The following is a 22552-nucleotide window of genomic DNA, read 5'->3' on the forward strand; positions in this document are numbered from 1 at the left end:
ACATCTTACCACAAGCATCCTATTTGCATCGAGGCGAATTCACACGGGCCATTGGAGAACCCGGTGGCGCTGAAATAAAGAAATGTGCGAAACTGCAAATCCTGATGTGTAAGAACAGGAGAAGCAGATCTTCTTTCCCAAACAAAGCGGGAAAAAACGAAAGAAACAGGAGAAGCAGCAAGACAATAGACAATCATCAAAAGAGATCAGAAACTGAAGAAACGAACTAATAACTTAATAAGGTATGTATCCTTGTTCCTTCGCCGTATCAGTTGAATCGAATTCAGATTCACAAAAAGAAAGAAGAGCATAACTAAATAGGGCAATGGGCGAACCCTACTGTTCGCCACACGCCAGCCCCGGGCAACCAACAAAGCTGACTAAAATTAACCTGAAGGATCCGGTGAAAACCACCGCCGCCTCCTGATCATCCTCATCAGCCTCGCGCATCGCAATAATAATCTATGGAGGCCGCTCCCCTTAGCAGCTCTCCTCCCGACTGGCCAGCCCTTCTTTATGTACAGCTCGAGCGTAGGGTTGGGTTTATTCCCACGAGCGCGAACTCTTCGTCAGCAAAATTTCATCCGGCCCTGGATCAGCAGCGGCGGCGTCGTCCTCCGGCGGCGGGAGGTTGAGGTCGAGGTCGAAGGCGAGGCCCTTGGCGATGGATGCGCGCGTTTCGCTCGGCGAAATCGGCCCCTGCGCGAAACCAAGCAAGGTGGATTTCAGTTAGGAGAAGGGAACATACGCTCAACCGATTGGAATTCATCAATAACAGATATGTTGAAAAGGAAACATCGCTAGATTTTAACGGCAAATCAATGGCATCGAGGAGTTAATTAAAACTTAAAAGAACAACGAGTCTGTCGTCGTCATCCGACGATGAGAAATCCAACACATACGGCATGGCTGCGCAGCGAAAGCTTCATCTTTAATTTGGTGGAAAAGCACTTTAAGCAAAAAAAAAAACAAGTATTTCGGCAGTGCAAGCGTCAGGCAGACACTGCCGGTCCAGGTCATGGCCGCCCGACCAGGGATGCCATGGCAGCGACGATGTGCACGGGTCGGGAACGGCGGCGCGCGGCGACGGGGAGAAGGGGAAGGTGAACACAGCCAGAAATTAAACGCCCACGGAGGAGAGGAATTGGGCTCTTACCGTCGGGATTGGCTCCCCGTCGTCGGGCGCCCCCAACCGCGCCCGCTTCGCCGGCGAGCTGCAGCCCTCGTCGTCGTCGGCGCACGACGCGGCGGCGCCGCCGCCGGATCCGCGCGCGCCGGGCGGCCCCCGCTTGGCCCGCGGGCGCGCCGCGTCGTCCGCGCTCGACGACGCGCCGGATCCGCCAGCGCCGTAGTCCAGCGGCGTGACGGGGCTGGACGCCTTCATGGACTCCTTGGCCGGCGCGGGCGCGGGCGCCGCCGCCGCCTGCGCCTTGGCGCCCGCGTGGCGCGCCGCGCGGGCGGCGGAGCTCGTGGACGGCGAGCCGGATCCGGGCGCCGCCGCCGCCTCCGCGGGCGCGGCGCGCTCCCTTTCGTCCCCGCCGGATCCCCCCGCGGCGGCGAGGCCCATCTCCCGCAGCGCCTTCCTCCATGGAGCCGGCGACCCACGCAGCCCCCCGCGGCTCCGCGGCCGGCGCCCCGCCCACCCCGCCGGCACCTCCAGCAAGGAGGCGGAGGAGGAGGGCTCGCCCGCTGCCAGCGCCGGCAGCCACTTCGGCCGCTCCCGCAGCTTGCGGAACCGGAGGCTGACGAGAATCTGCGCGGCGCGGACCGCCACCGGATCCCGCTCCGCTTCCACCGCCGCCGCCATGCGATTCCGAATCTGTGTGTTCCTTGGAGAGGTGGAGATGCGTGGGTCTCCAGATGAGAGAGATGAGGCTGCTTTCTTGGACGGGGCGACTAGGCGAGAGAGAGAGAGACGGGGGGTCAGGAAAGGGAGGGGCCGCCGCGGCGGGGGCGGCAGGCTGCTTATAAAGGGAGGAGGGGGGTCCGACCGTCTGAAGAGGAGAGGCGAAGAGAGAAGGAAACGAATCCTACGGAGACCGGGGGAGTCGAGTCGGACTCGCCCAGACACAGAAAATTAAAAGCCCCCCGTCCTTCTTTCACGCGGCAGGTGGTTGCGCCGCACCGCGCGCTGCCTTGCCCGCCACGCCTCCATGGCCGCCGCCGGCCCCGACTCCGGTGAGCCTCTCCTCCTCCGGCTAGCCCCTACGGTGCCCCCCCATCCCTCCCCCCACCCCATATCCGGGGAGTTATAGGGGGAAATCCGATCCAACGGTTCCCCCTATAGCTCCCCCTATATACGGGGGGAGTTGAAACTCCCCTCACATATAGGGTGAGTTCCAACTCTCCCTATATCTCTAATCACACCGTTTTTTCACGATATTAATCCCGTTTGAGCCCCGTAACATGATGATAATGTGTATTATGACAGTATAAATACTGTATGATTTTTTTAAATTCAAAAATGTTAAATAAATAGTTAGTTAATGAGTGATAGTATATAGGAGGAATAGATATGGGGGGATGGTTGGAGAGAAGGAGTTATAGGGGGAGGAATCTTTTGAAGGGAGGTAGTAAAATATAGTAAATAGTACGTTTGGGGGGAGTTGGATGGGGGGAATGGTTGGAGATAGCCTGACCCCCCCCCCTCCCGCTTCCGTGAGGCTCGCTTCTGATCGTTAGGCGGATATACGGAGGCCCGTGCGGCTACGATTCCTACTTGTTTTTATTTTATTTTATTTCATTGTTGGTTTGGGTTTCTTTTTTACGTTTTGTGCGTTGGGGGGACGCGAGATCTTCGTTGGCTTGCGGTTGTTCGATTTGGGGAGAAATTCATTCCAGTTTGGTGAATTCCGTATGTTCATTCCCTTCGTGTGGCCTCCATGTGGGTCCGGGTCTGATGCCTTGACTCGGGTGATTTCCTCATGACGTCCTCTCTTCTGCTGTCACGAAGTTGCCTCCGGATCTGTTTGGACGAGCCACATTCACACCTTCAGTAAAAATTTTAAAGTTTTGGGTAAATTTTAGCTCACACTATTAGCACTCATATTTGGATACACAAATGCTAAAGTTTAGCAATTTTCTCTAATTATAGGGTCAAAGGATTCGTTAGATTCGTCTCGCAAATTTTCCCAGAGATTCTGCAAGTGGTTTTGTAATTAGACTTTATTTACTATTTTTTAATTAGTGGTCAAAGTTATGAAAAAAATATGTCAATTTTTTTTGGCACCTAACCAAACACACAGTCACAGCGGACAAGAGAGAAGCAGCACAAAGTATTCCTTTCATCACTGCCTACTGGGAAAGACGAAAGACTGCATGTGTGAGGATGCTAGCACTGCCGCTGGACAAAGAAAAAGAAACTCTCAACTTTCCAGCCCATTGATTAGCCGATGCTGCTGGTGCGAGAGTCCTGCACATTTCACCCGAAGCATCCTGTTGGCACCAGGACAAATTCAAATTCGAAGAGGGAACCTGCGGCTCTGAAAGAATAATGAAAAGTGCCAATCCTGCTGTCTACTAGCTCTAGCAGGAGGCTGCTGAAACAGCAAGTGAAACCATCATCAGCGAGGCAAGAAACACGGTAATAAGAAACAAACTAGAAAGGTAGTACGAATTACTGTTCCTGCACCGTATGAGTTGAGGTCAATTGAATTCAGAATCACCAAAAAAAGGAAGAGCAGAAGTTAACAGGGCAAATTCTTCAAAAAAAAAAAAAGAAGAAGAAGAAGAAGTTAACAGGGCAAGGAGCGAGGCTACTGCTAGCCACACGCCCCGGTACCGGGCAGCGGACAAAGCCGTCACAAACTCACAGCTCCCAAAACTAACCTGAAAAAGAATCCGATGAAACCGCCGTCTCCCAATCCTCGTCACCAGCCTCGTCGCACCTCGTAACGTAACAGTAATCTACGAAGGCTGCTCTTGCCGAACATTGTTTTAAGAGAGAAAAAAAAAAGCGAAAACTGGTGATGGCGCGGGGCCCATGACAGGGTGACCCCACTGGCAGGGTCGGTTACCAGCGAGAACACTGTGAGGAGGCCAGCACGTGACCAGCGATTCGAAAGGCGGGATGAGCAACGGGAAAAGCTGTTCCGCAGCGGAATAATTATTATATAAGAAAAAATAAATTCGATATAAACAGGATGACGCGACCAGACCACATCACGTGAAGCCACCAGATGCAAAAGGAAAAAAAGAAGAAAAAAATCGCAAAAAAGAAATCTGTAAAACGGCTGAAGCAGCTAGAACGCCGCGGCTGAAGGATTGGCCGTGTTTGGTTGTAACACTAAAAATTTTGCGAAAAGAGAATTTTGTATATATGAAATACTAAATATAATTTATTTGTAAAATCTTTTTAGAGATAGATGCAACTTTTCGAGCCGAATCTAATGAGTCTATTTAATACATGATTGGATACAATAATGATATAGTGACCATGCTCTAATTATCGTCAAATCGTGTGGTCAAAAGTCTTATTATGTACACTATTGCTACAGTACCCATAGTTGTGGAGGTGCTTTTATAATTAGACTTAATTTAATATCTCAAATTAGTGGTTAAAGTTGCAAAAAAAAAATTCCATCAAAATTTTTCACTCCTAACCAAACACAGCCATTGCTAATAATTAGCGTGCGTCAAGCGGACACGTACGCAGCATAATCATCGGCGCTCACGGCTCACCTAACGCAAACCCCTCGAGAGATTTATAATAAATAAATTAATTGATTGATGAAGGGCGCGGAGTGACCGGGTGGTGGCGCTGCTGCGCAGCGAGGGAAAAGCGCTCGCGGCCCAGCACGTGGGCCGCGTGCCGCCACCGGACTCACGGGCCGCCCAGCGCGCGCACGGGAACCTGACGTCTGTGCCCGCGACCCAGAGTCCCTAGCCGACACACAAACGCAAAGCCGCCTCCGGACGTGTTTAGTTATCCCAACTACTTTCTAAACTTTCCATGAAAATACATCGAAATATTAAATATAACAAATAATCTATGTATGGAGTATTAAATGTAGGTAAATAAAAAAACTAATTGCATAGTTTTGATGTACGTTGCGAGACGAATCTTTTGAGCCTAATTAGCCTATGATAGGACAATATTTACCACATACAAACGAAAAGTGCTACAGTATTTTTCGCAAACACTTTTCGTATACTTTTTACAACTAAACACACAGCCTCCATTTTTCATCCGAATGGAATGTACCACGAGACCCAACCACGTACTACGCGAGGATTTACATTTACGTGAACCCCATGATAGGTGGGCCCGCGTGCCTCCGGACCGAGTCCAAGGCGTGCAGATGTAAACGGATCGAATTCGCATGGAATCGGATTCAGATAGCATGTTTTACCACATTTTAAATCAAATACGGATACGGATTCGGATATTATCAGATACGAATGCAAAACGGATATCTCGGATTCGGATTTTAATTCGGATATTTACTCGATATATGAGCTAACATTTAGCTATTTTCTTTATTGGTAATTTTAGATTATAAAATCATTATACATGTACAAATAAAAGTATAATAATATAATAAAGATAGCTAGTTAAAAATAGTTTATTTATCAATAAATATGTTAATAAATAAATACATAAAAATAATATCAGAAATAAAAATATAATAAAAATAACATATACATAATTTATATTATCTATAAGTAAAAAATATAGAAGTAATTTCAACATAAAACAAGAATATTTAAAAGTAAAGTTAATCTTTTTATATCTTTACTATAAAAAATTAATAATATGAGTTTTGAGAAATGAATATAATTTTAAAATAGTTTTTTAATGAAAACGGATACGAATGGTGTCGGATATTGTCGAATACGGATGTGGAATCGGATAGAGAAAATAAATAAAAATCGGATTCAGATGTATTCACTTTACTACCACATTAAATTCGAATACGAATATCCATATTAATATTTAAACAGATACGACTGTCGAATAATTCGGATATCTGCTTTCCATTTCCCACCCTTACGCGGGCCCACATCGGACCGCGGCGGCAGCGGATCTCCAGGGATGGGAGCGGGTTTCGGCCCGGCTGGCTTGCCAAGCAAGTCAAAACTGCCGGGAGAATTTCAACGGCGGCTGTCCTTTTCACTGCTGACTCCACAGGGCCGCTCTAGGGTGACTCGTTGGGCGTGTTGTCGTTTGACACCCTGCGACAAATCTAATCGCGCATTCCGATGGAAGGCATCCAGGCTTATTGCACAAGTAGAAGTGGTCCGGCAAAGCGAACGACGGTGCCTCCCACATGACATCATATACATCAAACAAAACGTAGCGTAGTTGATATGTACATCCACGAACAGTAAACACGGTCTTTCGTACCTAACAGCGAAAGTGAAGTAACAATGATTTCTTTAAGGGCATAGTGATTAACAATAACTATTGACTCATCACAGATAGACACAAAACAGAATACGATCAGGTAGCAGCAGCGCGCGCACAAGCAGACATAGAGGTGGGCATAATTAACCGAGATCGAGAAGCCGAACCGGACTAACCGAAATCGAATATTTCAGTCTTAAGTTCTAAGTAACTGAAATTATCATAGTTATTTCGGCTTCAGATCTTAATTAACCATATTAACTGGGGGCTCCTATATATATCTTGTGGAAGATATATAAGCCATCTATCTTTAAAGTTCATTTGGCCCAACTAGCTACTGCAAAATTGTTTAATATTTTGATAAGATTAATTCAACTTTTTTTTAAAACTGGTTCAATGTTTGATTTCAAAATGTTGAAAACTGTAGAGAGGACATGTTGAAATTGGAAGCAAGAAATGTTGAAAAATACTAAAATCGAATGTTGAAATGGCGTTTCTTCTCTGGTGAGCTGGGGCCTTCTTCTCCGTTGTGCGGCGAGTGCGGGGCACGGGGGCAGCGCACAGTCCGCAGCAGGCGGCGGCGCAGGCCGCGGATGCAGCAAGCGGTAGCGCAGGGAGAGAGAGCATAGGAAGGTTGAGGAGAGAGAAAGGAAGTAGAGTTTGGGTATGATCCAATTGCAGTAGATGTTTGCGCGAATCTATCTATCTATCTAACTAATCCTGGTGCATTTTCTTGCACCAAGAGGTGGCCACATCGACAAGAATGTATGGGCCGTCGGATCGGTCGATCCAACGACCAGAAACAATTCTAGAGTATTTGACCCTATATGTGGGACCTGTGGACATGGGTCCCACATGTGGGCCCCACCGTGGGCCCCGTAGGATCCGACAACGTGGATTCCACAAGTGGGCCCTACTATGGACCCCACAAGTGGGTCCCACTATATGTGGGCCCCACGGAACCAATTATATGTGGGGCTTACTATAGTTTTTCAAATAAAAAAAATCTCTGAACTCTAATAAAATCAACCCGCACTCTACCTACGTCGCTCCACATAAAATCTTATGAGCTTTGGTGAAATCAATTTGCACTCCACGAACAACAAATCTACATAAAACACCTCAAGACTTCTGCAAAACCAACCCGCTTAATGCAAAACCAAGACGATCTGGGGACGTAAATTTGGCGAAAAACCCTTGGACCTTTGGTGAAATCAACCCACAGTCCATGGATGGCAATTTTACAAAAAAAACCCCAATCTTTGTGAATGTCTACAAAAGACCACCTGAACTTCAACAAAATCGACATGCACTCTATTGATGGCAACTTTATGGAAAAAAAATCCTGGTCCTTGGCAAAACCAATCTGCACTCGACGAACATCAAATTCACAGAAAACCCCCTAGAGTTTTGCGAAACCAACCTCCTTAATGTGTATCTGTGACGGGTTTAATCGCTTGCACATTTACACACTGCATATACCACAACATTGACATCTATAATGACTGCCACATACAAATTTTCTCGCTACGAACACATGGACGATCCGTAGACATATTTCAACAGTCTACACCTCACACACATACATTTAACAACCCAAATCAAATTTGACCGAGCCAGCAATAAAATTTTATAACTATATATATATATATATATATATCCGTGTATCCGTGACGGGCCTCGGGGGCGCCAATGGTGCAGCATTTTTCTAGTTTCAAACACTATAAGACATGGAGGAAAAAAACTTTCGAAAAATGTATAGAATTGACGAAATTAACCGATCTAATTGAAACTTACAATGCAGGCCAACAAAAAATTGCAGCCCGGTCCATTTACAAGACAGTCCAAGAAGCAAGCGGCCACCAGCCCACCACTGCATCGTTCCCCACGAGCTCCAAACCTTATCCGCTCATGCTCCTGCCTCCTAGTCCTCCTGGGCCAGCCGCCAGCTCTTCTCAGGCACGACAACGACGGGCCATGAGGTGACTATCTAACTATTTCTATCTTTCTACATCGTCATGTCAATATTAAATTATTATTTGCCAAATATCTCAAACTCCAAAACACATAGTAGATAGTACTTCCTCCCCTCTAAATCATAGGTCGTGTGATTTTTTTACTATAAATTTGACCACTCGTCTTATTTAAAAAATTATATAAAATATTACTTTTTTTATTGTGGCTTCATTCAGCAATACAAGTTCTTCAGTAATAACTTAAATTTGACTATGTTTACAAATGATCAAACTTAGGATTAAAAAAGTGAAACGACCTATAATTTGAAATGAATGGAATATCTTAATACCTATGTTGATTAGGTATTATTCAATTTTCTCGCTTGTTGTTGATTGCAATGTATCTGTTATGGTATGTTTTTGTTCCTCATCAACATAAAGATTTGTCAATGCTTGGAAAGTGATCTCCGCAGCAATCGATGCAGAGGAAGTAGAAGCCATGGCGTGTAGGGAAGGCTTGAATCTGGCAGCAGAATGGTTCCGGTTGCCGATTGTTCTTGAGTTGGATTGCGTAATGGTCATTTGTTATTTTAAGGAGTCGAGAACTTTAAAGCTAGCATGCTTCTATTAGGCTATCCGCACTCGTCATACCCTAAATTCACACTCTAAATGGAATATTTCATCCTGGTCATCGAGATTTTCTTCTCTGTATTCAGTTCTTCTACACCCATTCATACTCTATATCTCTCTATACCAACTACCATGTGGTGGGGCCCATGCGTTAGCATTTTACTTTTTCCTCCCTCCTGTGGCGCTCGCACTTCACAGCCGCGGTGGCCCTTGCTGACGCCGGCCCGCTCCACTCGGCAAGGGCGCATCCCACCGGCGGCGCATTGGCCCTTGCTGACGCCGCAGTCCGCCGCACTTGAGTGTGGCTCGGAGAGCACACCCGTGAGCAAGCGAGCGAGCACGAGGACCCAGCTGCGGCGGCGTGGCGCATCTGGCCGCCATCCCGGCGGAGGCGCACGGACTTGCCGGCGCGTGGCCACCCGTGTCCTCCCAGCGGCGGCCCAGCGCCCGGCGCTGCCCTTGTGGGGCAAGCGGCAGCTGCTGTGCAGCATTCGGCCGGGATCTGGTTGGCTTTTGTGGTTTAATCGTTTTGATGATTTTGTGTTCGTAACCAAGGGAAAAAAGCTAGGAATTCATGTCTCTGATTTTCTTTGCTCGTGAATTATTACAGCAGAGGAGCCAGGCGGGTGGGTGTCGGTGGCAACTTGTTCCTTGCTCCGGGCGCGCGGCCATGGCGCGCTCCTCCTCCCTCCTCCTCCCTCTCCGACGCGGACGGCGGCGCTCGAGCTCGGTCCCCGGCGGCGGCGGTGGCGGCGGGGGCCTGAACAAGCATCCTGGGCAGCCGCACGGGAGAAGGATCTCCTTGTCCTCACCGTGCTCCCTCACCGCGCCGGATCTCCTCCCTCCTCAGTCCTCTCACCTCCTCGCTCCGGGAAATCTCTCTCTTTTCGTCGGCCCTCTGTCTCCCCGTGCCCTCATTGGCGGTGGCCTCGAGCGCGGGTCCATGGCGGTGGCCTCCTCGAGCTTCGGCGCACAGCTGCGGTGGTTGGAGACGGCGCGGGAAGGAGACGACGCGGGAAGGATGAAGGGGCCCGCCTCCATCAGGATACCGCGTCGTGCAGTACCGCGCTGCATTTTCAGTTCGAGCGGCCATCAGATTGGTTTACCGCACCCGCTACGGAGGATTTTGCGGTAAAAAATTACTGTAAAGGGGTAGCGCGCGTTTTACAAGCGCCACTACGGGCAGTCTTATCCAAGAGGCTGCAGGACAGCAAACTGTCTCCCGATCTCGAGTTGCGTCATATAAAAAGAGAGAAATGGTGTAGCAAATGAGCTTGCGCATTCAGCAAAGCGGTTAAACCATAGTGCTGGTTAAACCATAGTGCTGTGTGGCGCAACCACTTTTCTAGATGTGCTGAGTAGATCATTGCTCATGACTGTAATACGTTAGTGAGCAATTAATATAAATCTCTCTTTACTCGCAAAAAAAAAAGATCTGTTAATGCTAAAATCAACACTTGTGCTCATCGTATGCCTTTATTTTGTACCAGAATTTTTATGGGCCCTTATTTTATCGTCCTTCTCATTACGTAATGATCTGTTTTGTTCTTTTATAATTTCTGTTGTAATATTGGCATTATTTTATGTCGTGATAAGTTAATCCATATTACGTGATCTGTGTCTTGAGTCATCGGTGTTCCATTTGTACCGTTATCTGAATATATGAAATTTTACATTATACAAATTGAAAAGTGCAGCAACGGTAGTAGAGGCGAAATTCGGAGTTACCCGGACACAGGCTCCTGAAATGGCCTCGCGGTCTTGCCTGTGGGCCTTCAAGGCCCTGCTCGTGCAGCAACGGGCCGCGCGGATCCAGCCACAGCCCACAAGGCGGCCCAGTGCGTATCGCAGGCGCGAGCTCATCCTGTCTGAATTCGGCCTCTCTGACGACTGCGGGTGTTAAGTGTAATGAGATTGGCTCCTCTAAAAAAAAAGTGTAATGAGATTGGCAATTCTCAAAAAAAAAAGTGTAGTGAGATTGTCCATCGAACCATTTGGCAGTTTCCGTTAAATTAATGGATTAAAAATTCAGTTTGTTTGTAGCTCTGAAGCTGAACTCCGAAGAAGAGCTGAACAATTTATGCTCCGAACTCTGAACTCGAGTGGATGACTAGATTAACCGTCGAACTATTTGGCAGTTTCCGCTAAATTAGTGGATTGAAAATTCAGTCAGTTTGTAGCCCTGAAGCCGAACTCTGAAGACGAGCTGAGTAATATGCTCTGACTCTCTGGATTTTACACTTGAGTGTGTAAAATTTCACATGCATGGCACGTTTGCGACCAGACAGGTTTCCGATTTGCGCAGCGCCTAGGATTTAGGCATTTAGCCACCTTGATCTCATGGGACCCTGCCACTAATGGTCTCATCAGGCCAGCGATGATGAGGATAGATGACTAGCGCCATCTCCGTTAGTACCATCCACCACACCAGGTCCAGAGTGTCAGCAGTCAGATCTCCATCTCATCAAGCACGCACGCCAAGTTCCTTCTCCCTCCGCCCGCCCGCGCTCTACCAATCAAAACCAAGCACACCAGCAGGCCGCGACGCAGATCGATCGAGAAGGGTTTTTAATTCCGGTAGGGAAAAAATATCGAACCCCACTGATAAAACTGAAATATCAGAATTTTTTATTTTTTATTTATTTCTAATATTTATTTTTAGTAGAAAAAATATTTATAAACTCAATATCGGCCAGTAAAAAAATATCAGACTCTATCGATAAAACCGAAATATCGGGTATGTCGCGAAATTTTGGCCGAATAGTTTTAACCCTCGAGACACTGGAGCGATATGATCCGCACGCACAAAATTAAATCGGCAACTGATCGATGGCGAGCGCGCCGGATAGATAGATGCCAGCATCGTCGTTGCAATCAAGCAGCAAGAAGCTCGTGGCTCGCGCGTCGCGTCCAAGCACGGTGGCTCCAAGCAGGGTCGGAGCAGGACGCGGCGGCGTCGCCCGTCGTCCGCCACCACCAGACCAGAGACGCTGCTGCTTGGTTTCTTGCTGGCTCTCCGTCTCATCAACGTTCTCAGTCATGAGCGCGTGGTGGGGGCGCTCCTTGCATTGCCTTTATATGCTTGCACTACTAGAAAACGGGCCATCGGTACCGGCTGCAACAGCAGCTGGTACTTTTGGTCTTCGACCGACCTAGTGGAGGACAATTAGCACCAGATGGTGGTTCCAACCTGTTCCAATGCGTCAGCATAGAAACCGGTATGAACCACCACCCGGTACCAAATGAAGGCGGCGCTATAGGCACCGGTTGATGGTAATAATCGGTTCCTATGGTGATGAAACGTGACAGCTGCCAGGAGCTCGGGCCTAAGGCACCGGTTGGTGCCTTGACCCGGTGCTATTGAACAAAATTTAACACCGGGTCATTGAAACCAACCGGTGCCGTTGGCCCGAGCCTATAAATACCTCAGCCCCTCCCCCCTCAAGCTGCCGTGAACTCACTGTTCATGACAGCTGAGAGAGGTGAGGGGAGGCGAATTTTTGTTTTTTTAAAAAAAAGGTTAGTTTTTTTTATAACTTAGCAATTAATTTTTAGAAACAGTTATTACTTTATTTAGTTTATACATGTGATAATTATTTTTATTTGTAGCATCTTATTGTAGTTATATGCGTTATCAATTTATTTGATATTTGAATACTATTAAATTATTGTATTTATATGTTTTATCAATTTATTTGATAAGTGAATATTATCTATTTATTATAGTTATATGTATTATCAGTTATATAAATATATTGTTATAAATTAGTAGTATGAATAAACTATTTATACAGTATAATAATGTATATAAATGTATTGTGGACCCAGATGAGTCGGCAATGGATGTACATGGCCGACCGGCGTTCAAAGGAGTTCATGGATGGCGTGCATGAATTCATAGAAGCGGCCGAGAAACACAAGTATGGCGGTTTCGTTCGTTGTCCATGCAAATTCTGTAAGAATGAGAAGGATTACTCATCATCAAGAACCATCCATAGTCACTTGTTCAATAGTGGTTTCATGCCGAACTACTATGTTTGGACCAAGCATAGCGAAAGAGGAATTGTGCTGGATAATAATGTAGAAGAAGAGGACAGGATTCCTGACTTTGCAGCCAATTATAATTCCTTTTTCAATGACACTGCAATGGGTGAGCCTGAAGAAGATACTGATGGATACGTTGTAGAAGATGATCTTGGTCAGATGCTGAGCGAAGCTGAGGAAGGTTGCGAAACAGAAAAGGAATCGAGAGATCTGAAGCGTATGTTGGAGGACTACAGAATATTATTGTACCCTGATTGCAAACAAGACCAAAAGAAGTTGGGTACCATATTAGAATTATTGCAATGGAAGGCATCAAATGGTTTGTCTGACAAGGGATTCGAGGAGTTGCTGAAACTTATAAAAAACTTACTCCCTGAGGGTAACACCTTGCCGGAGACAACATACGAGGTAAAAAAAGTTGATTGTCCTTAAGGATTAGAGGCACAAAAGATACATGCTTGTCCTAATGACTGCATCCTATATCGAGGTGAGTATGAAAATTTGGATTCATGCCCTGTATGCAACGCATGCCGGTATAAGATCCCTCGAGATAATCCAGGCGATGTTGAGGGGATGCGTGTCAAGAAGAGGGTGCCTGCCAAGGTGATGTGGTATTTTTCTCTAATACCTTCTAGGCTTCCTTGGTGTCTACGGTAAGGCAAAGGATACATTGGAAGCGCGGCAAGATCTTCAACGTATGAAACAATGGGCCGCCCTACATCCAGAAAAAAGGGATAAATGACGTCATTATCTAGGTCCTGTGTGCTACACTCTTAGTAAGAAAGAGAAGCAAAGTATGTTCGACTGTTTGAATAGTATCAAGGTCCCATCAGGCTACTCTTCGAATATAAAGAGGCTACTGAACTTGAAAGAGAAGAAATTCGCACACGTAAAGTCCCATGACTGTCACGTGTTGATGACGCAATTGATTCCAGTTGCACTTAGATGTATTCTACCAGCTAATGTTCGAGCAACAATCATAAAGCTATGCACCTTTCTCAACACAATTTCTCAAAAGGCAATCGATCCATCGAGTTTAAGCAGGCTACAAGAGGATGTTGTCCAAAGTTTAGTCAGTCTTGAAATGATATTCCCTCCATCATTCTTCCATATTATGACGCATCTTCTAGTTCGCCTGGTCAAAGAAATTGGTATTCTCGGTCCTGTTTTCCTTCATAATATGTTCCCTTTTGAACGATACTTTGCAGTCCTAAAGAAATACGTTCGTAATCAGCTCGTCCAGAAGGAAGCATTGCGAAGGGTTACGTCACAGAGGAGGTCATTGAGTTTTGTGTTGACTATGTGGAAGAACTCTGTCCAATTGGGATTCCAGTATCACGTCATAAGGGGCGGCTGATTGGAAAGGACACACTTGGAAGAAAATCAGTAAATGCCACAGATCATGCCACATTGAGCAAAGCACACCTCACAGTTCTGCAATAATCAGCCTTGGTGGCTCCATACATGGAGGAGCACATGCAAATTGTGCGAATCATATACCCTTTGAAGTCTGAGACATGGATTACAAAACATCATAACGATACATTCGCCACCTGGTTGCAGAAAGAAGTCATGGCTAACGATCAAATTCATGAGCAGCTAGCTTGGCTGGCCAGGGGTCCGGCAAATTCAATCTTGATGTACCAAGGATATGAAATTAATGGTTACACATTTTATACAAGATCCCAAGATAACAAGAGCAACAATCAAAATAGTGGTGTCTGTATAGATGCCACCGACTCTAGTGGCCAAACGAACTCATATTTTGGTTACATTGAAGAGATCTGGGAACTCGACTATGGGTCGTTGAAAATACCTCTATTTCGTTGTCAATGGGTCACAGGAAAAGGTGTCGATATCGACGAGTACGGAATGACAACGGTAGACCTCAAAGAGCTTGGCTATTGAGACGAACCATTCGTCCTAGCTAAAGATGTCACTCAAGTTTTCTATGTGCAGGACATGTCTAGCAAACCGAGAAAGGACAAGTCCAGGAATAAATCAAGATTTGTAGGTGCCAGAGATGAGCCAAAGCGCCATATTGTTCTGGCAGGAAAAAGGAAAATTGTGGGAGTCGACGATGTCACAGATGAAGAAGAATATAATAAGATTGAAGATATGACTCCGTTCGCAGTGGAGGTTGACACAAGTATTCTTTTAGCCGAAGAGGAGGCTCCATACGCACGTCATGATCATAATGAAAGGACGATTGTAAAGCGAACCATCGTTAATATTCCCTTAGTTGAATGATTATGTCTTGTAATATTTCCCGTGAACATGATATTAAAGATTATCTATGATTGTTATGGCAATTATCAGATTTATTATGCAATTATCCGCTTTATTGTGCATTTAAATCATTTATTATACAATTATTAGATTTATTATGCATTTAAATTATTTATTATCTAACTAATAGAATTATTGTGCATTTATACTATTTATTATGCATTTAAATGATTTATTATGCAATTATCTGATTTATTATGCATTTAAATGATTTATTATGCAATTATTTGATTTATTATGTATTTAAATGATTTATTATGCACTGAAATGATTTATTATGCAATTAACTGATTTATTATGCATTGAAATGATTTATTATGTAATTAAATGAATTATTATGCAACTATTTAATTTATTATGCATTTAAATGATTTATTATGCAATTATCTGATTTATTATGCATTTAAATGATTTATTTTGCAATTATCTAATTTATTATGCACTGAAATGAATTATTATGTAATTAAAAGAATTATTATGCATTTAAATGATTTATTTTGCAATTATTTGATTTATTATGAATTTAAATGATTTATTATGTAATCAAAAGAATTATTATGCAATTATCTGATTTATTATGTATTTAAATAATAAATTGTGCATTTAAAAGATGTATTATGTAATTTTCAGTAAAACCTATTGGCACCTGTTGACATTTTCAACCAGTGCCAATGTCTTTGGACAAAAGAAAATGGGTGACCTGGAGTCGAACCCGAGCCGCGGCGAATAAATATCTTTGGCTTTCCATTGAGCTATGTTGTGATTTCAAGTTTCATGGCGGCAAAACATCTAAAGTACTTCTGAAAAGAGCTTAAGACACCGGATTTCTGATTCCAACCGGAGGCCCTTTTCATTTCCCGCCCGTTGAGGCTTTTGGCACCGGGTGATATCTCCACCCGGTGCCTATGGCTCTCCATTGGCACCGGGTGGTCTTGCAACCGGTGACTTAGGACCTTTTTGGCACCGGGTGGTGTTTTCACCCGGTGGCAAAGGCTCGATAGTATAAAAAGTGTGCCCTGTTCTCTCTTCTTCCTCACTTCTCCCTTCTACTGCCGGCCCTCTCGACGCCCCCGATCCTCGACGCCGTCGTCGCCCCCTCCGACGATCGTCCACCGCCGCCGCCCGGTCGTCCATCACCGCGCATCCTCGACGCCGCCGCCGCCCACTCCTCCACCGAAGCGCCTCCTCCTCGACGTCCCCGCGCGGCTGCGCCCGTACAGGTGCGCCGCCGTCCCTCCACCTCAACGCCGCCGCCACCTCCACCTCAATGCCGCCGCCCTCTCCGCCTGGAACGCCGCGCCCCGGCCGCATTCGACGACCCCGCGCCTCCTCCTCAATGGCGCTGAACCCGCCCTGCGCCGCCCCTTCGCCGCCGTCTGCCTCGACGCCGCCGCCCCTACCCTGCGCGCCGCCTCGTCGTCGCTGTGAGATCGTCCCCTGCGCGCCACCACCGCCAGGACCCTCGACGCCGACGCCGCCAAGTCATCCCGAGCCACCGGAGCAGCTTCGCCGTCAACTCCGCCGCCGGTGCGCCGCCGCCCGACGTCGAGCCGCCGTTCCTATCCTCCCCGACCTCAACCCCGAGCACCAGAAGGTGCGCTTGGAGTCCCTCTTGCGTATCCCCTACCCAGAACACGCCGCCGAGGCCTATCCTCGCCGGAACATCGCTGGCAAGGGAAGCTCTACTCGAGGACCGGCGACCAAGGGCATATCTGCAAATAAAAAGGACCCAAGTGTTAGATCTAGGGGCTGAAATGTAAAGATTTCAAGAAACTTTCTAAATTCAAACCTGTGAACTTTTAAAATCGATATCAAATGGAGGAAAAATCAGAAAAATGCAAACTCAAATGTTTTGGACTCTCTGAAAAGATTCTACAACTTTGTATATATCCACTTTGGCTGATATCGAATAGTTTTAATTGTATGTTAAATGAAAGAATAAATAAGGGATAAATGTTCTAGGAGTTCTACTTGTGAACTATAACTGATTTTTGGATATGTTATGCTCCATGCCAAGAATAGCTCTGTGCAAAATTTGGAACACCAATGGACAGATCTAGCTAGATGAAAACCCACAACTTGTTAGATCTAGTCATAAACTTAAGGATTTATTTCTGGTTGATCTGCTCCAGTGCTGTGAATAAACTTTTTCCATGCTCTTATAGCACTAAAATAACACCAATGCAAAAGTTTGAAATTTTTTTGAACATTGTGACTATATATTCCATTAAATCTTGATTATATGCCATTTAATTAGTATAAATAGTTCCTCTAGTAGGGAAAAGCTAAGTTTTATTCCAGTGCTTGCTTTTAGTGATATTAGCCTGCCTGAAAATTTGGAGCATCAGATAATGGTTAGAACTAGAGGTACTAAATTACCATGCTGTCATATGGATGATTTTGTTATTTTATTTCTGATAGTTCTACTACATTTCTAACCATGAAACTTTCACCATGATCTAATATTTGTACCAAGAGGCTATGGTAAAAGTTTGGGATATGATGCATGATAAGTTACAACTCAAATAAATATGCATGTTACAAGATGAATATATAGCTTACGAATTTTAATGATGGACATTAGGGTTGATAATTTTTCTAAGGCTTACTCACTACTAGAAATTTCTTATAGAGATATTTCTTAGAATTATATAGTGAATTATAGAGAATTATAGAACTAGAATTATAAAGAATTGTAGAGCATATTTGTTATAGATATATTTATTAGAATTATATAGTGAATTATTGAGAATTATAGAACTAGAATTATAGAGAATATTTGTTATAGATATATTTCTTAGAATTATATAGTGAATTATAGAGAATTATAGAACTAGAATTATAGAGAATTATAGAGAATATTTCTTATAGAGATGTTTCTTAGAATTCAATTATGGATATTCTTAGAATTGAATTATGGATATAGTTTTTCCTTTAATTACTTTTTATTTACATGTGTATTTCTATGTCAATTATGAGATGTAAATATCTATGTGCTTATTTAATGTAAATGTCAATTATGTAATTCTGAATTCTTAATTCAAATGTGTCAATTATGAGATGTGCATGTCCTTATATAGTGAATTTTTGTACTTTCATTTCAACTAACTCACGCAAACACACGCAAACTTACGCAAACACGCGCAAACTCTCGCAGCTCGCCGGATTCATTTTGAACGAGATCTTGGATCCTAGAGGCGAGTTCTACCACGACGGTCACATCCATAGAGGACTTCCATCGACCTCCTGAGGGGACCAGTAGTTGGACTACAAACATGACTTGTATATTTGTAAATATTTTTAAACATTATGTCTTGATGTTTGTAAATTTGTCAATATATTAGTTCATCTAATTAGCTTAATTATATGCTCGCATTTCACTTTTAGTTAGTTTCAAATATTCTCTGAAAACGAACACGAACGACCAATGAACGTATAGTACTGTAGAGCTTGAGTGCGTTTAGCAATTATAAAAGAATAAACAGTAATAAATATAACAAACAAAACTGGATTTGGGGAAAAAAAAGGAAAATGTCATTGATACCGGTTGGAAAGACCAACCGGTACCAAAGGGGCTGCCACCTTGCGTCAGCGTGTCAGCCTCTTTGGTACCGGTTGGGGTTTCCAACCGGTACCAATGGAAGCCTAAGGCACCGGTTGAAAAACCTGGTGTCTTAAGGCGAGGCCATTGGTCGCGGTTGTGGGGCACTGGTTGGGAAACCGGTTCCTTTGGCCCTTCTCAGCCGGTGCTGAAGGTCTGTTTTCTAGTAGTGTTGATTGCCTCCACTACTACAGAATAAACCTTTGTTCCAGGCCATTTGTCCCGGTAGCCTTTGGGCCCGGGGCAATAGATGGCTTTTGTCTAGGGTCCAACGGCTAGCCGGGCCAGCGGGGGGGGGGGGGGGGACAGGGGCCTTTTGTCCCGGTTGGTGGATCCAACCGGGATAAAAGGCCCGCGTACCCTTTTGTCCCGGTTGGAAGCACCAACCGGGACCAAAGGCCCCCCTTTTGTCCCGGTTGGTGTCTCCAACCGGGACAAAAGGCCTTGGCCCCCTTATCCCCTTCCCTCTCCCCCCGCCCGAGCCATTCAGCTCACTTGTTTCTTTCTGTTCTCGGCTCGGGAGAGAGGAGTTCTTGCTCATTTCTTCACCACATTTGTGAAGATCTTTGATTCCCCGTCCATCCATCGGCGCTAAAGGTTTGGGGCTTGTTTTTCTCTTCTTCCTTGGCTTGTATAGCTCATTTCATGCTTTAGAAATAGAGAAAATGTGTAGCTAGCTCATTTCTTGGGCATTTAGCTAGATTGCATATGTAGGTGTGATTTTTTTTAGATTTAGATGAGTATGTGGATAGTAGAAATTTTTAGAATGAGTGTAGACACTTCATGTGATGTACTTGTATACATGACCATATTGTGGATAGTTGATTTTTATATTCATAAATAAATTAATGAAATGAGTATATTAAAATTTTTTGTATTATGAATGGATTATTTTGACACTCTAGTGATGTATTTATTCAGGCTCACATTGAAACCATCTAGAAGCTAAAAAAATCTTTATTTTGAAACAAGTATACGTCGTTAATCTCCATCCAACGGTGATGGCACTACCTTTCGGGAATACACGATGCGCTATAAGCACGTCGCGAATCGGTTGGTCGCATCACCAGCACTTCCGATTGATAAGAAGACAGCATTTGACGCAGTCAGCATGGCCGTTGTTGTACTGAGAGCATATGAACGAGCATGCTGCCTGTGCCAAGTGCTGTGCCTATTAATCGTAAATGTTGGTGCTGCGACTGGCCGATTGGTGACATCCTTGTACCGCACCGTGTCCCCCCGAAAGGCAGTGTCATCACCGCAGGGTTGAGGTTACTGACATATACATTTTCAGAAATAAAGGTTTATTTTTCTTCTAGAGGGTTTCTGGATATTGAAAAGAGTGTACTCCTGGAACTGAAGGGTGTCAAAGTAATTAGAAGTTATAGAGAATTCTTTCAATTAATTAGAGATTTCTTGAGGATTAATGATACATTTCGTCTTTTTTATATGATTTCATTGTTATTTGCAAGAGTTATTAATCTGGTCATTGTAATTGTAATAGGAAATAATTTTGTGGAAAATAAAGGTATTTTTTAGTAAAATATGGCTTCAGCAGCTGGAGAGAGTGGCGCCGGTGGGGGTGAGCGTTGTCCTTCTGGAGAGAAGGGCACAACTCGAGTAGGTCGTCGGTCCAAAAAACCTAGTGCTTTTCATAGGGCAGCGCTCTGTTATTTGGAAAAAGAATATAGAGAATGCATGGCAAGGGGCGAGGAACCTCCGTTTGATAATGAGGATTTATTGCGGCGTTACGGTTCGTCACCACCAAACTAGGAGGTTTCAGCTCCGCCATTTTCTTCTGCGCCAGCAAGAAATCCGTTAGAGCATTCTGCGTTCCAACGCAAGGACGGTTGAAAACCTATGTGTTGTTGACCGAATTTTTAAGTTTCATGTATAGTACTCCTTTGTTAAGTTCTGTAATGGATTAAGTACTCCTTTTAATTAATCAAGATGTATGATGGATGCATATCTTTTAATTATTCATGTTATGTTACATTTAGTTTAATTTAGGTTTGATATATTTTATTTATTCGATATATGTAAAGAATTCAAATCGATTTATTTAAAATGCAGATGGACTGGCAATGGATGTACAATGCTGACCGACGTTCGAAAGAATTCATTGATGGCCTGCATTATTTTTTGTCTGTGGCTGAGGCAAACAAGCAGAATGGATTTATGTGCTGCCCGTGTGTTCATTGCAACAATAACAAGGATTACTCATCTTCAAGAATCCTACACAGCCACATTTTCGCAAATGGTTTCATGGAGAAGTATGTTTGTTGGACGAAGCACGGAGAACAGGGGGTTACCATGGAAGACAATGAAGAAGAAGATTTTGACGACCACTTTCCCGTGAATGTTGGAATCAGTGCATTCGATGACGATATTCCCATGGAAGAGCCCGAAGTAGATGTAGCAGAAAATGATCCCAGCGACGATCTGGGGCAGGCATTGCACAATGTGCAGGTAGACTGTGAGAGTGAAACGAAGAGGTTGAAGTTCCAGAAGTTGTTAGAGGACCACCATAAGTTCTTGTACCCAGATTGTCAAAATGGATTGAAGAAACTTGGCACCACCTTGGAGTTGAGGCAATGGAAGGCGACAAATGGTGTATCCGACAAGTGATTTGGTGAATTACTCAAACTTGTTAAAAAAATGCTTCCTAAGGACAATGAATTGCCTGCCACAACGTATGAAGCCAAACAACTTGTTTGCCCTTTAGGACTGGAAGTGCAAAAGATACATGCATGCCCCAACGACTGCATCCTCTACCGAGGCGAGTACGAGAATTTGGATGCATGTCCCGTATGCAGTGCATTGCGTTACAAGATTAGAAAAGATGATCCTGGAGATGTTGAGGGGGAGCCTCCCCGGAAGAGAGTTCCTGCGAAGGTCATGTGGTATTCGCCTATAATATCACGTTTGAAGCGTCTGTTTAGAAATAAAGATAATGCTAAGTTGATGCGATGGCACAAAGAGGAACGCAAGAAAGACTCAATGTTGAGACACCCCGCTGATGGGTCGCAGTGGAGAAAAATAGATAGAACGTACCCTGAATTTGATTTGGATGCGAGAAACATAAGGTTCGGTTTGAGTACGGATGGCATGAATCCTTTTGGTGAGATGAGCAGTGGTCATAGCACTTGGCCTGTGACTCTTTGTCTGTACAATCTTCCACCATGGCTCTGTATGAAATGAAAGTTCGTCATGATGCCAGTGCTTATCCCGGGTCCAAAGCAGCCCAGAAATGACATTGATGTGTACCTAAGACCATTGGTCGAAGAACTCTTATTGCTCTGGGGCGATGAAGGTGTACGGATGTGGGATGAATACAAACAGGAAAACTCCAACCTAAGAGCATTGCTGTTCGTAACGATCAATGACTGGCCTGCTCTTAGTAACTTATCAGGACATTCGAACAAGGGATACAAAGCATGCACACACTGTTTAGATGATACCGATAATATATGGTTGACTCACTGTAAGAAGGTTGTATACATGGGTCATCGTCGGTTTCTTCCCATCAGGCATGCGGTATGAAAGAAGGGCAAGCATTTCAAAGGCCAAGCAGACCACCGAACAAAACCGATGCACCGTAGTGGTAAAGACGTCTTCAACATGGTAAAAGATCTAGAAGTTATTTTTGGAAAGGGATCTGGTAGCCAACCTGTTCCGAACGAAAAC

General features: G+C 44.7%; 1 protein-coding gene across 1 annotated transcript; it reads right to left on the bottom strand.

Annotated features, from left to right (window-relative positions):
* Positions 1-214: 214 nt before the first annotated feature.
* On the bottom strand, positions 215-2108 carry LOC120712382 (collagen alpha-1(I) chain-like). Its single transcript, XM_039998147.1, has 2 exons — positions 1157-2108; positions 215-699 (listed from the first exon to the last, which is right to left on the bottom strand). Exons 1-2 carry the CDS (start codon positions 1805-1807, stop codon positions 544-546), a joined length of 807 nt encoding a protein of 268 aa, XP_039854081.1. The 5' UTR covers positions 1808-2108; the 3' UTR covers positions 215-543.
* Positions 2109-22552: the final 20444 nt, after the last annotated feature.

Source organism: Panicum virgatum, chromosome 6K, assembly GCF_016808335.1.
Source record: "Panicum virgatum strain AP13 chromosome 6K, P.virgatum_v5, whole genome shotgun sequence".
Classification (NCBI taxonomy): Eukaryota; Viridiplantae; Streptophyta; class Magnoliopsida; order Poales; family Poaceae; genus Panicum; species Panicum virgatum.